The sequence below is a fragment of the Ixodes scapularis genome, unplaced genomic scaffold, assembly GCF_016920785.2.
Source record: "Ixodes scapularis isolate PalLabHiFi unplaced genomic scaffold, ASM1692078v2 PGA_scaffold4__175_contigs__length_147842914, whole genome shotgun sequence".
Classification (NCBI taxonomy): Eukaryota; Metazoa; Arthropoda; class Arachnida; order Ixodida; family Ixodidae; genus Ixodes; species Ixodes scapularis.
In genome coordinates this window covers 144,274,767-144,289,930 of record NW_024609879.1, presented here as the reverse complement: position 1 = coordinate 144,289,930, position 15,164 = coordinate 144,274,767, and the positions used below count along the sequence as shown (strand labels likewise).

At 45.2% G+C, this 15,164-nt stretch overlaps 1 protein-coding gene across 1 annotated transcript in view; it reads right to left on the bottom strand.

Moving 5' to 3' along the window:
* LOC120836214 overlaps positions 1 to 15,164 on the bottom strand; it is a 50,450-nt gene that overhangs the window by 23,546 nt on the left and 11,740 nt on the right. Inside the window, exons 5-6 of the mRNA XM_040209401.1 lie at positions 11,660 to 11,772; positions 1,959 to 2,033 (exon numbers count right to left, since the gene is read on the bottom strand). Coding sequence (XP_040065335.1) covers positions 1,959 to 2,033; positions 11,660 to 11,772 — 188 coding nt within the window. The remainder of the gene's footprint in view (positions 1 to 1,958; positions 2,034 to 11,659; positions 11,773 to 15,164) is intronic.

The following is a 15,164-nucleotide window of genomic DNA, read 5'->3' as shown; positions in this document are numbered from 1 at the left end:
AGCGAAGCCCTGCAACGATTGCCCACAGCATTATAGACCTCTTTTATGGTAAGCGTCACCAGGTGGTGCTCCAGTCTGGCGTCCCAGAGAGCTTCCGGTTTATAAAAAAAAGGAACAAAGGGGACTTAACACCGCTGCTCTAAATGGAGATGACACGTTTAACCACCGATTCTCCAGGTGAACGCCAAAAGAACAAAGGAGTGCAAGATCTGTTAAAATGTTTCGAGTATTCTTGTATCCCAACTTGCCGCCTCCAAGATGTAATATTGTACGGCCGAATGCCCGCGTTAGAGCTCCAACTTTGTTGTCCGTGTAGCGTTTATGCTTTCTAGCACTTGTGACATAAGCAAGCTCAACAGGCTAGCAAAGACGGTGGGAGCGAAAGCCGCTTGGGGCGCAAGCGGCAGTTCATGTTTGTAACCAGCAAAGGGGTTATGTTATACCACATGATTGACGAAAGAAAAGTAAATGCGCTGTAACGAAAGTTTTTTTTTTTTCTTTGTAGGAAAGACTTCGTACGCTGCCGTCGCCGCGGCAACTTATGCAACTATAATTTTTACCGCGAAACGTATGCGGGAGTACTACGTGCTTATTATCGTTCGCGCGCGCCTTAATATGCTGCGAACCGTCACAACCGAGAGATCCCACCGATGCCTCCAGACCTGAACCTCAGGGCACAGGTCACCATAAGGCGGATTATCACCAACACCGCCCTCACACCTGCCCTCAGGCACAAGATGTTCGGCGATGATCCCAACAAAGGCAAGTGCCGCGCCTGCGCTGTGCCGGCGCCCACCTCGCACCTGGTCTGGGAGTGCCCAACCTATGTCACAGCCCGAGAACGCATTCTGTCGGAGTTACCGGCAGAACACCGACCCCCCAGCTACATCGACTGGATTCTACCCCAGGACACGTCGCTCGGGACTGTTCAACTCCTGTGGAAGCACCTCTGCCTCTTCGTCCACGCAGACGGAGGGCCTGGAGCCCTGCTTCTACACGGCCCGCCAAGGAAAGAAATCCCCCGTGTCTCTCCCCCGCCGCTGCTGATGCCGCAAGAGCAGCCTCGAAAAGGCCCAATAAAGAAGTTTACAAACAAAGCGCCTTAATATATCACGCGGTTTTGACGCTTGTTTTGTGGTTTTCTTATTGAAGCAAGTGTTAAAACCACATGAATAAAAGATAAGGCGTTCGCGAACGGTGATAAGGCACGCGCGTGGGTTTTCTGTCGACGGACAAGAAGAAATCCCCCCTGCGAGTCATATACAGCTTTGCTGTAAACAATAAAAATGAGGCAGTTTGCTCCATGGAGGTTGAAAACAGGCATGGCATCTAAATTAGCTTTGAATGGGGTCAAAGTTTATACGTAACGGTCCTTATTCGGGTTTAAGAGTAGCCGGTTTTCAAGAAGCCGCTCCCGTCGGCGGCTAAAATGACTTTAGTGAATGAAGCCAGTGCGAATTCAAAGGGAAACACAAAGCCTAGTAAGCTTCAGTTGATGCCGCCCCGATACGTTCCTGCTCGTACTGATCGAGCTATGACTTCGACGGTGCCACTCACCATGCTTCTGCGTTTCGTCAACACCAACAACGATGCCAACAACTAATCGTCAAAACAGTTAGGGCGCAGGCGAGCTGGTGTAAGTTTACTCTTTTTTAAGACTACCTAAGACGGGGTAGAAGAAACACGACGACGTCCCAAATTGAGACGTCGTCGTGTTTCTTCCACCCAGTCTCAGGTGTTCTAAAAAAATGGTAGACTAATCGTCTGCATGCAAACTGACGGGGAAATGGCGTTTAGGGAAAATACCCCGTACCGCTGAGGCTGCAACATCACTGGTGTATGGTGCCGATCACCGAGTACGTCATGATGCGGCAAATACGCTCGCGTATTTCTGAGCGCGTAGAGCCCCCACGCGTATACATACTCGGGCTGATGCGCGAGCGAAAAGGATATCTCACACTTAGGCAGCCAATTCCAACGAGCCTTAAAACGAGTCCCAGAGCGTGTGGGAATCCGCTGTAAGTTGCTCTTACCTAAAAAAACAAACAAAAAAACAACATGTTATTGATATCGGGGAGTCAGAGCCTTGGTCATGCCGAGACAGTCATAAAAGAATCCGCTGTACTAAAAATAATTATTACAAAATAAAAAGAAAGTTATGTCGAGACCGGTTATAACGAAGTCAACGGGATTCGGAAATCATTTCGCTATATCCGCTATTTCGTTATAACCGAGTTCGGTTATAACGAGCTGCAAAAAGGAATAGGAAATTGGTATCGCTACGCTGTAGCCGCTATTTCGTTATAATCGACTTCGTTATAACCGGTTTCGACAGTATATGGTAACTGACAGCTATATAAGAAGCGCAGAGGGTGGCCCAATATTTTCCCGCTTTTTGCTCTCTGATTGGTAGTTCAGCGTCTAATGACGCAATCTGATTGGCTGCGAGGAGATAATGAGATGCCTCGGAGGCTTGCAGTCGAGACGTCCGGCATTCCTCAAGCCAGAGTCGCCCTGCTCAGACGTCATAGCTAGAGCCCGGCGTGGATAACAGTTTGATTATCCGCAGACTTCGCATCCTCATTGGAACCGCATCCGCAACGTTCTTATATAATTGGGCAGTTTTCGTAGACCGTGTTCACCCCCCCCCCCCCCCGCCCCCCCGCTAAGCCGTCCGCAGCGAAGAAGCCGGTGCGGGTTGCGGAGAGCGCGGCAGGACGGCGAACACCATCTACGAGAACTCTCTATTGTATATGCATCCGATCCGCATCCGCAAAATTCGGAACCGCATCCCACTCTCAATCCGCGCATTTATTTTACATCATAAAATCAAGAATTTTGTAATAATTTGATTACTCTTATCGGGGAATCATCGGAAGAGTAATCTGATTCTTTTAAAAGTACTAAGATTACTTGTAACCGTCATTATTTCCCCCTCCCCTTCCTTATGACGGCCTTTGCTTGTACAAGTTTCCTAGTAAGTAATCCTCGAACCAAGCTTCCGACAGGAAGATGCATCGTTTACCAAAACTGGTGAATTAAGAAAATAAGTAGCCTATAATTCGGTTATCCTAATCGAATAATGGAAAGTACGAAAGACGCGTTTTCAAACCGGCAGAAGAATCAGTCAGTGAAAACCTGAAGTAATGGGAAAAGAAGCGGTGACTTTTTCAAGTAAAGTCGAATCCCCTTTTTTTTTCTCAAGTAATAAAGTGATCTAATTAAATACTTCTACCTAAGAGTAATTTTATCTGTAATAACCGTAATCAATTACTTCTTTTCTTCTTTTTTTTCATGTAGCGTGTACAAGATTGGTCCGATTTCAGTTAAACGAGGTCATGCCGAACTTGGGCTGTCCTTGCCATTCCCCCCGTGGATCAACTTGGGTTGCCCGTGCTATTTACGGAATCGAACTTTCTGCTCATATTGCTAAGACTGAGTGAACGTTGCGGAGATTTAACGTAAGATGTCTGTTTAATGTCATACAAAATGACCGACGAATGCAACTTAAATTGTGAGAGATATTTGGAGTTTGTAGAACTTCACTACATACAATCTTGACCCCCAGCCGTAGCGAGGGAAGTCTTACGTGGGGTGGAATTTTGTTGTCGGAGTGTTGAGTTTGAAGGTTCTATCTTATTTGTTTGTATGAGTTTATTTGAGACAGCCTTACAGGAAGTGTCAGGAGACATGGCTAAAGGCACTTGAAATGCCTGACGAGGCCACGCCACCCTTGAAATAAAAAAAAACAGCTTGGAGCAAGAGGTGCGAAAGCTCGGGCCGCAAAACCCGGCGACCCTGGGTTCAACCCCCACCGCTGCCCGTTTTAATATGGATGGGCATCGTACCTGCGTGCAGTCATGTATCCCTATACTGCGTGGTGGTGCACGTCAAAGAACCCAGGCTAGTGGTTGCACTGCACTGAATAAATTGCTCATCTACACCTAAGAGACAAGTCGTCCCTTGGAGCTGACTAACTTCCGTCTGTACATACCTATACAAAACAAAATTACAATTAGTAAAATCAAAACACGTTCGTCGGCTTTCGGTATATCTGTTCTGAAACTCTGTGTCTGTAGTCGGCTCATGCTGGCTATGTATCACCTGGCCTACAGAAATGAGATAGAAATATATAAAGTTTTGTGTTCCATTTACGTTGAATGAGCTATTATTATTATATTTTCAAGACAAATATATCTTTAACTCTAACAAGACATGCAAATTTATGTAATTATCAAAATGTCAATAATGTCTCATGTATGTCACGCGGGGAAAGTGTGTGCATGGCCAACTTGAGATGCTCCTGGAGCAGGGGGCTCCGTTAAGCCTTTAAACAGATTTTACCCCCTGTTTTCTCCATTCCTGTATTGAATGGGAAATAACCTTTATTATTATTATTATTATTATTATTATTATTATTATTATTATTATTATTATTATTATTATTATTATTATTGCCAATAATAATGCCAATAAGGTAATGCCAATAAGGTAATGGACTGGTTCCAGGCAAACAAACTTCGAGTAAATACTACCAAAACAAAGCTTATTTGTTTCCGCAACCCTTTAAAAAGCGTGAGTTTAACCGCCCCACTCTTTCTTCATAACTCATGCTGCTCATGTTCTACCTGTGAGCCTGTTCATTATGTTAACACGATTAAGTACCTGGGCATTCACTTCGATTGCGACCTATCTTGGAACACCCACATGTCATACCTATGTCAACGGCTGAGAACAGTCGCTTGTATGATGTACCATATTAAGGCATATATGCCGCTAACTATAAGGAAATGTATAATGCATGCTCTTACCTACAGTGTCCTGAGGTATGGCATCACTATTTTTTTTAATTGCCCCCTTCAATGGCAGTCAAGAATTGACAGAATTCTACGAAATACTCTAAAGAGCATTGCATACAACACAGAATGTTCAAAAAATGTCAACCTTTTCTCGTTCTTGGAATTGCCTACGTTTCACTCCCTGTTCCTTCAGACTGTAATACGAAGACATTTTTGGGACAGTGAGTTTATTATACCATCCTTACCATCTCGTGACCTAAGAAATTATCCTCGTTTCCAAATTCCTCATGTAAGGACCCATTATGGTGAAAGTTTGCGTATATTCTATGTGCCTAATGTCTTCAATAGCATCCCTGAGTCGGTTTTGGCAATTACTTCCAACAAAACATTGACGAAAAGCTTGAGAAAGATGTATTCTGCCGCATCGATGCAATGATATAAAGCAGCGGAATTGGTATCAAATTTTGACCCCATACTTCTTGGCCAGCGCGCATCCAATACAACCCTAATTTCAGATATGCACCGGCACCTTGTAGTATGTAGTAGTAGTAGTAGTAGTATGTCATTTTGCTCAAATCCTCCACTGTTTTCTTTTCGTTTTTTTTTTCTTCTTTACTTTTTTTTTTTTTTTTTTTTTGAGAATATTTCGTCACCAGTGCTACCATGGTTCAGTCACACAAGCCCTTGAAGGCTTTGACGAACCGGCCTTGCTTCATCACTGCACCCATAATGTACAAATAAATTTATTATTATTATTTTATTATTATTATTATTATTATTATTATTATTATTATTATTATTATTATTATTATTATTATTATTATTATTATTATTCAAGATGGCGCCCAGCTCGGACGCATGTATTATCTGCTCCCGCTGCTTCTACGGAAGACAGAGGTTTCTACGCTGTTCTGGGTGCCAGTTACGTGCCCACACCAAGTGCATCTGCTGGCCGGAGAATGAGACCACCTTTCTTCAATCTGGGGTGAGCTCCTTTATCTGCAAGAGTTGCGAAAAGATCAGCGGGGATACTAGGCCTAATGGCGATAGCCAGGCCGGCCTCGACGAAGCATCGCTCAGCCACCACTCCTCACCGCCCTCCCCGACCGCTTCCAACCGCCCGGAGGGGCCAGCTTCCTCCTCCCCCGGCGGTCCCAACGCAGACATGGAATCCTTACGGGCCCTCCTCCTCGACTCCCTCAAGGGGATCTCCTTCCTCACGGACGAGGTTGCTGCTCTTCGGGACGAGAACGCTCAGCTTCGCCGCGAGTACAGGCAGTCTTCCCAGCTGCAGGCGAGTGCCATACAGTCTTTGCGGACGGAACTCAGAGCTGTGCGCGAGACTCGGAGCCAAATGGGGCCGGCCGGCGGAAGACAGCTGCCATTTTCCTACGCCGCGGTGACGAGCCCCCATCATCCGCTATCTCCGGCGCGAGGGGGAGGAGGCACCCCTCTTCTCGCAGGGGGGGCCTCTTCGAGCGCGCCGGTCGACGGTCTCTCTGCGACCTTGAACGGGTCGCGCACCGACCTCGCTGAACCTGTCCAGCCTTCGGGGCACCCACGCCGTCGGGACCCATCCAACTTTAACGGGGCTGGGTTCCGCGGGGCGGGACACAAGTTCCCCACGGCAAGGCGTCCGTTGTTGAGGGGAGGTGCGGCAGCCAGCTGTATACCTGTGGCACTGCCACCCCCTCGTCCACGTCACCAACGCGCTGTGTTCGTGACGCGTCTCGGCTCATCTTGTGATCCTGCAGGCCTTCAGGCTCACATCCAAGGGCGGGGCCCTGTTCGTGAGCTCGTATGCACCCGGCTCAAGACACGGTATGAGGGCTACTCGTCCTTCCACGTGACGGCTGCGGAAGACGAAATGGAGAAACTTTTTGATCCCCTCCTCTGGCCAGAGGGAAGCCTCTTCAAGGAGTTCACAGGCCAGCTGACTGACAGCCGTACCTATCAAGCGGTATCTCCAACACCTTTCTCCAATAATGCCGAAACAGATACCTAAACTAGACATTTATTATCAAAATGTCCGAGGTCTCCGCACAAAAGCTAATGAATTTTTTTCTAACGTAACCCTAACTCATGCATCTATTATTGTGCTAACCGAGACCTGGCTCTGTTCGAATATTTCTTCATCTGATCTCTTCCCACCAAATTTCACAGTATTTCGACGCGATCGCACATTCTCTACATTGAAAAAGACAGGGGGTGGGGTGCTGATAGCAATTGATACGTCGTTACAATGCGTTAGGCGTCCAGATCTCGAGACATCATTTGAGTCAGTGTGGGTAGAGCTACAATGCGCTAATGGCGAGCGTATCCTTCTCGGCTCTTATTACTTGCCCCCTGATACCTCTCCTGATGATTTTAGCCAATGTCTACTAGGCATTGAGCGCACAACCAACGCCCTTGAAAAATTTAAATTTATGGTTCTTGGCGATTTTAATGTCCCCAACATATGTTGGGAAACAGCCTCTGCGTCCTCAAAACATTACTATATTATTCAAAAATCTCATCTTTTGCTTAATTTCGCATCATTTACGAACTTAAGACAATATAACTGTATCCCGAACACCCAGGGCAACATGCTTGATCTTTGCTTCTCGGATCTTGACTGCATAGATGTAACTGAGGGTGCGTCAGGCTTGGTTCCCCCCGACGGATATCACCCCCCTTTGGAGATTAGTATACCTGTCCGACAGGGCATGAGACGTTGTTCACGGAAACATCCTGAAGGGAATAGACACAATTTTTGCGCTGGAGATTATGTTAGTTTGTACGATCATTTCTCCAATTACGACTGGTCCTCAATTATCCTGTGTTCTGACGTTGATCAACAGGTTCGCGATTTCACTCGAATCGTCCGAGAAGGAATGGATCAATTCATCCCGCTTCGTAAAACATCAGGCTCAAAGTTTCCCTTCTGGTTCTCGCACGAATTACGTACTTTAATGAATAAGAAATTGCGCGCTCATCGAAAGTTTAAAAAGAACGATACCCCCGAATTAAAATCAGAATTTGGGCACTTTAGGTCTCTCTGCAAGGAAGTTTTTAAACGTGATCGTCAGGCGTACACTGATTCCGTCGAGTTGCAGCTAACTAAAAATCCCAAAGAATTCTGGAAGTATGTTCGCTCTCGGTCTCAGAAAAAAGGTAGAGGAGAGATCACCCTGCTGGACTCACAGGGAAACTCGACGACAGATGTTTGTGAAATTTTTGCACGCCACTTCCAGTCTGTTTTTAAGCATCATCCAATCCCTTCAACTACTGCCGCGCCAGCTGTCTCTGGGAATGCATCCTGTATTGCACTCTTTGACGAGGAGCTACTGCATGAGTGTGTAAAAAAAATGAAACCATCATTGTCTTCTGGCCATGATGGTATTCCGTCAGTCCTCTTGAAGGCATACAGTGCCATATTTATTCCTGTTCTAGTACAGATTTTTAACAACTGCCTAAAGAATGAGGTCTTTCCCGCCATGTGGAAAACGGCACTTGTTGTACCTGTGCATAAGTCCGGTCCAAAAACAAATGTGTCGAACTACAGACCTATATCTCTTCTTTGCACATTTTCGAAGCTCCTCGAAGTGGCACTACACAAAATATTGTCATTCAATCTCAAGCGTTATCTTATCCCTAACCAACATGGATTTATGGCGGGTCGCTCGACCACAACTAATCTCGCCTGTTTTATGTCAACCGCTGCTCACGCCGTCGCTAACAGAGGCCAGCTTGATGTGATTTACTTTGACTTGAGTAAAGCGTTTGACATTGTTAATCATGAGATGTTACTGGCTAAACTGTCAAAGCTAGATATTCACAACTCATTGCTTTCATTGCTCGAAAGTTATTTGCGTGACCGGAAGTGCTTTGTTAGCTCGAATAATAATTTTTCTGCTACTTATGAGGCGACAACGGGTGTGCCTCAGGGCTCCGTTCTCGGACCTCTTCTGTTTTCAGTTTTTGTTAATGATGTTTCGACTGTGATTCGTCACTCTTCATTTCTTCAGTACGCAGATGATATTAAGATGTTTATGGAGGTACGAGAAGACCGAGACTGTGTTTTGCTACAGAGAGATGTTGATGCTTTTGAAGAATGGTGCCGGGGGAATGACCTAAAGATAAATAGCTCTAAAACGAAAGTCGTGTCGTACACTCGTAAGACACATAACATTGTATTCCCATATGTTATTCAGACAGACCTTTTGGAACGTATGAACAGAATCAAAGATCTTGGCGTAGTGTTTGACAGCACCTTAATCTTCTCCAGTCATGTGGATCACATCGTGAACGCAGCTCTACGCACGCTCGGGAGTGCGTGCCGCATCACTAAAGAGTTTATTAACCCCTGCACATTTCTTATACTCTACAGTGCATTGTGTCGACCACAGCTTGAATACGCTTCTGTTGTATGGAATGGAATTTGTGCCACAAATTCCTCGAAAATAGAACGGGTTCAGAACAAGTTTCTTTCCATCTATAGACATCGTTGCTCAGCGCGCATTGTGCCCACCACTACTGATGTCCCTGTCCCTGTTCAGCGTAGCGTGGCACTACCTACCCTGCTTCGTAGGAGAGAACTTGCCGATATCTTATTTTTATACAAACTTGTCCACGCCGTCACTGATTGCACGGTATTGACGTCAAGAGTACTCTTAAAAATTCCTCTAAAAACAACAAGGCAAAATGCGTCCTTCTGCAACAGGCGTCTACTCAACCTCCACGATCCTGTGTCCAGACTTGGGCATACTTATAATTCTTCTTTTTCTGAAACACTCGACATATTTAACAATAACACGCTGCAGTTTGTAAAAACGTTAAAGGCCATCACTTAAATTTGAACTGTATGCACTAACTTGCGGCGTTCACGCCGAAATTCCCCACTTTGAATGCATTTTTTTTTTCTTTCTTTCTAGCAATTGGTGTTGGCGGTAGTACCAATAAGCTTATCGTGTGTTGTGACTTTGTGTTTACTTTTTATAATTTTTAAGTGTATTTTTCTAGGGCTTGTCCGTTGTTTGTGTTGTCCGTACTATTGCTTTATACCCTGTTCTGCCTTACATGTTAACACAGTGCACCTGTACCAAGACCGCAAGGTTGTTCCCGGGCACGAATAAAAACATTGATTGATTGATTGATTGATTGATTATTATTATTATTATTATATGCATCGTCTGGATAAGGTTTAAATGAGGCGGGATAAGGTTACCTGCGTGGCCATGTGGGCTGCTTAATTCCAGGATGTCCACACCAAGAAAATGTTACGGCTTTATTTTTTTTAACCCTAAAATAAATTTCCCTTTGCCAAAATGTAGCATTCGTGATCTGGACCAGATAGCAAAGTTTCCGAACTAACCGTTATTTGATTCAAAAGTTATAAGCGATTTTTTGAAGTTTTCATTGAGAAAATGGCGGCTGACGAAACCCACGAATGCAAGGGGTGAATGGCGCGCCAGTTTCCGCAAACTAATCCCATTTTCCTAGTGAAAATTTTAGAAAATTATTTTGAACTTTTGAATGAAAGCACGGTTTTTTCTGAAACTTTAGTATTTGACCCGACTACTAGCGTTACTTACACTGGGGAGGTTGGGGGGGAGGGCTGAGAATAAGCGTACGGTGCCGTGGAGTTAATTTTTGCAACAAAACAGAACAGTTGTGTGTGTGCGCGTGTGTGTGTGTGTGCGCGTGTGTGCGTGCGTGTGTGCCTGTCTGTGTGTGTGTGCGCGCGCGCGTGCGGTGGGGCGGACACGCTGTTGGTTGTGTCAGGAAAGCCCTGGTTAGCTGCCCAAGTGGGCCCATCTTATAGCCCACTTTGTGTTACTTGGGTAGAGAGACGAGACCATAATCTACAGCGCACAAAAAGGAATTGGGGAAGGGGGGGGAAGGGGGGGAGGGGGAAGGGGAATAGGGCCGTAAAAAAGCAAGCTCTGCTACTACGCCGTTCACTCTACAAATGCACATGTTTCTGGACGTCCTTGTTTAGTTCAGCACGCAAGCACCTTTCTTCATTTTTGTGCAAAAACTAACCATGCAAAATATAGTAACATAGAAAAGTTCAGTGTGGGAACAGCACGTATTGACAGATGGAACCGTAGAAACAGCAATACATTTACTCTGCGGGAGGAAACATATTTGTAGTATGTTTACTTTTATAACATTTATCATGCATTCTTTTAGATTTCTTCGATGCGCTTAGAACTCATATGTCAACAATCCGCGCACGTTCCCTCAAAAACGGGGCGTGAGGCATCATTGAGAAAAAAATAATGACGAGACGGGCAGAAATGCATTGTTAAAACGGGACTGTATCGGCCAAAACGGGAACGTCTGGACACCCCTTACTTTTGCAGTTCTTCGCAGGATAGTTTAACCCCATTTCTCTTACAGTAGAGTATTTGTGAATCCAATGTCAGGCAAGTGCACTGACTCTCAGATATTGGGAAGTCTCTTTAATTCACATAAAGCAAAACAAAGACCAATTTTTTATGATCTTCAAAAAACTAAATCTCTGAGGAGCCTCTGCAGACACATAATAAGCAAATCATAAATGCGTAAATATAAAGCGATCCAAGGCTCCACCAGTCAAAATAACGTAAGAATGTATTTTCGACAGTTCGTAACTGGCGTAATGAGCGTTAATTTGGTCCCCTTCGTAAGACAGAGGCAAAAAAAGCGGAAAATTCAAAATAAAATAAACGCGTGTTGTCTTTTCGGTGGGTCTTTATGCGAGCAATCGGGGCCTTTAAAAATACAATTTATCAACAGTGACTAAAGGTCTACCTATCACTGATAATGCAGCAACGTGCACTTTCGTTTGTTGTCCTATATTTTAAAACTTCGGGACTAATGATTCTTCTACTTACTCCGTTCGTCAGAACCGTCATGTAAAGGCGCTGATCTCCAGTATTGTTAAACAGTTGGCAGTGCGAGTGATCCGAAAGGAGATATAAGTTAACGTGGCGTGTCTGCGAAGGAACTGCGTAGGAACAGGAATAAATAGTTAACTTGGTCGGCATCGAAGAAAGGCTATACAGAGAGTAAGTTCGTCTGCTTCTTTTGCAGGGGTTGTGGTGACGTCAGAACGCCGAGCTGTGATTGAAAGATGGTGGGTAGGCCTCAAAGCAAGCTGCCTTGAGGTCTATCCGCTATCCTTCCAGTCGGAACCAATCAGAGCTCGGCGTCTTTCTGACGTCACCACAACCCCTACTAAAAGAAGCAGACGAACTCGCGTTCCGCATTGTTTATTATTGCCGAGTCAGTTACCAAGGAAACCATAAAAACAATTATCGGTTAGAATTTTATTTTCTGCCTATTGCGTTTCGTCACTTCTAGGATGATAGCGGCTGGGACACGTTTTAGTTGTTTTCCTGCCTCAAACGCGAGCTTCTCGGCTTCGATAAAACTTGGTGGATCGTGAGCTTCGACTGTGCTCGCGCAAACAATGCACGCTGGAAAACAACAAAAGCGTGCTTGAGGCCGGTTGTCCGAAACAGGGGCCATGCCGTTCGTTCTCATCCGGCCAGTGACTATAGTAGAACACTTGTAAACTATTTTATAGCACATGAGAGTAAAGCGTCAGAGAAGTCGATTTCTGCTGTGAATTGTCGAGAATAAAAGCTGTAGCGTAAGTGTGAAAAATTCCAGGCGAAAAACGCACTGAATTCGAAAGATGCAGAAGTCGTCCCTCCCAAGCCATTTTCAAGAGACGAGCTTATGTACTGCGCACAGATAGCGCTGAGCATGGTTTTTGGTAAAGGGAGACCCGTATTTTTTGCACAAGAAAAACCCAGTGCTTCATTTTTAATAAATTGTGTGGAATTATTTTTAGATGGGCACGTATTTGAGTCTTAAGGGCTCAAACAGATGTACGAGAAGCCAACCGATAAACGCGCGAAATTTTGAACACGCTTAAAATCGCTCCACGCTCCTATAGATAAAGTCTGCGTAGTTCAAAATTTTGGATTCCGACAAGAACGGAGAAATGCTTTTGTCTGTAGTCCGTCAAAAAACAAAATTGTAATAAAATTACAATGTCTTTTTGCACATTATCCTCACATTATCCTTTAATTTTTTTTATACTTTCTTGCCATCTTGACAAAGAAAAAATATTGCACCTGAAAGGCATGTTTTGTGCCAACCTGCAGGTGTTGTCACTTTGACAGTTGCTCAGCTCTACACCGCTGGTTGACACACTGGTGCAGTTTCGTCACATTAAAAAGCCCCACAAGCTGGCAAAGAGGGTACTAAGAAAGCAGCTGTAGACCGCATTGTTAGTCACTCTGAAGAACATAGGCTCCATTGTGACAGAATTATGGATAAGGTAGTGAAAATCGTAGATCGACTTCTGAAATTAGTCGGATAAAAGTACTTAAATTACAGCCACAATTTCTTTTGGTCAAAAGGGATTATTTCAAGTTACAAATTGCAAACAGTTATTGCAGTTATTCAATTACTGCAAATGAATGCCTACCAAAATATTCCACGAATTAAAAAGTTAACAGTGCTTGATTTTTTCCGGTGTTTTTTTAGACCGTTTTTGCTAGTTCTGCATTTGGCGTCCCTACCAACTTTCGATCAATTGAGACGACAAACAATGGTCACCACGTTACTGTTACTTGCCACATCCATAAAATAGTTCTCCGCAAAAGGATTGGATAGCGATAGATTTCTTCAACATTTCTGAATTCTCCACGTCATGCATAGCAGAAGAACATTGCTAAATCTTCAACTTCTTCGTTTCTGTTGCGCTTTAGCCTCCTACCAATCGTGGCATAAACATATGTAGAACTCGCAATTGGGCTAGTTGGCGAATGTTAGGAAGCATGGCGTAAGGCGCAAAAAGTGAAAGCCGTTTACAACTCCCTGGAACACCGAATTAGAGCGCAGCTCTTGAGGAGGAGGAGGGAAGGGTACTGGGAAGGGTGAAGTGACCTGGGGGGGTCACGTGACCTTGGGGGGTCACGTGAAGATGCCGATGTCATCAGTGACGTCACTGATGACGTCATCAGCGACGATGACGATGCGGACTCCGATGACGTCATCAGCGATGATGACGATGACGATGCGGATGTCGGTGACGTCATCAGTGACGTCACTGATGACGTCATCCGTGATGCTGACGATGACGATGCGGATGCCGGTGACGTCATCACTGACAATGACGTCATCGGGGAGGTCACGTGACCTCGGCGGGGGTCACGTGACCCTGGGGGTGGTCACGTGACCCTGGGGGTGGTCACGTGACCCTGGGGGTGGTCACGTGACCTCGGGGGGTGTCACGTGACTTCGGGGGGGGGGGGTCACGTTACCTCGAGCGGGGGGGGGGGGGGTCACGTGACTTTGGGTGTCACGTGACCTTGGGGGTCACGTGACCCTGGGGGAGGGGTCACGTGACCTCTGGGGGTCACGTGACCTTGGGGCAGACATGTACAAATTACTCAAAAAAGGTAGTTAAGTTAAGTTACTGAGTATCGACGCAAAAAGTAATTGGAGTAGAGTAGAAATTACGCATTTGTTATAGTAATTGAGTAAACTACTAACTACTGTAAAAAAAGTAGCGAGTTACTTTGAAGTTACTTTCGAAGTTACTTTTTTATATTTTTGTAATAGCAAAATGAACAGCAGTTTTGATCAATGAAAAACCCTGCGAGCCTAAAATTAATACAGTCCATTTATGGCTTCCGTTTTCGCCAAAATAGTTCACTCGCTCGCAGAAGCAAATGACTTTCAAAGTTCTTGATAGGAGAGTTTTCCCCTTTTCCTTCTAAAGACGTCCCCAGCCAAGCTAAAAAGACGTTCCACCGACGGGCTGGATGGAACGGCAGCATTGAATTTGAGAAACAGGCTGTGCAGGGTCGGGTAAGCGAGTGTCGGCATCTTAGGTATCCATGACGAAACATGTAAGGTTTGCCTCGGGTAGAGGGTCTTTTATAACAAACTTTCCTCCTTTTTTCTTTTTTCTTCGTCAAGTTGAGATTGTTATGACTGGCCCCTCTTTATTCCGACGTCGTTCTGAGAGTACGCTGAGAGTTCTGAGAATACGTCAAGGGTTGAAATCTCCCGCCACAACGATGAGATCATCCGGACGACTGCGCGTCGCGTTGTAGTGCTAGTGCTACGCTCCTGAAAAAAAAAATTGTTTTTGTTTAGCAGAACATGAACCGAAGTATACTTCGCCGCTGACGCCGGGTCCAACAAAAAGATCTCTCAAGGGTAACTCCCAATCCTCGCCGGCGACTACGATATTCTGACGCGCCTGACACGCCTGACAAGTAAATCGTTTTTAACAAAGAGGAGGTCTCCCAGGCATGGATGGTCGGAAGGACGCGAAGGATTACGTGAACAAGCATCGTCGCTCGTATACAGTTG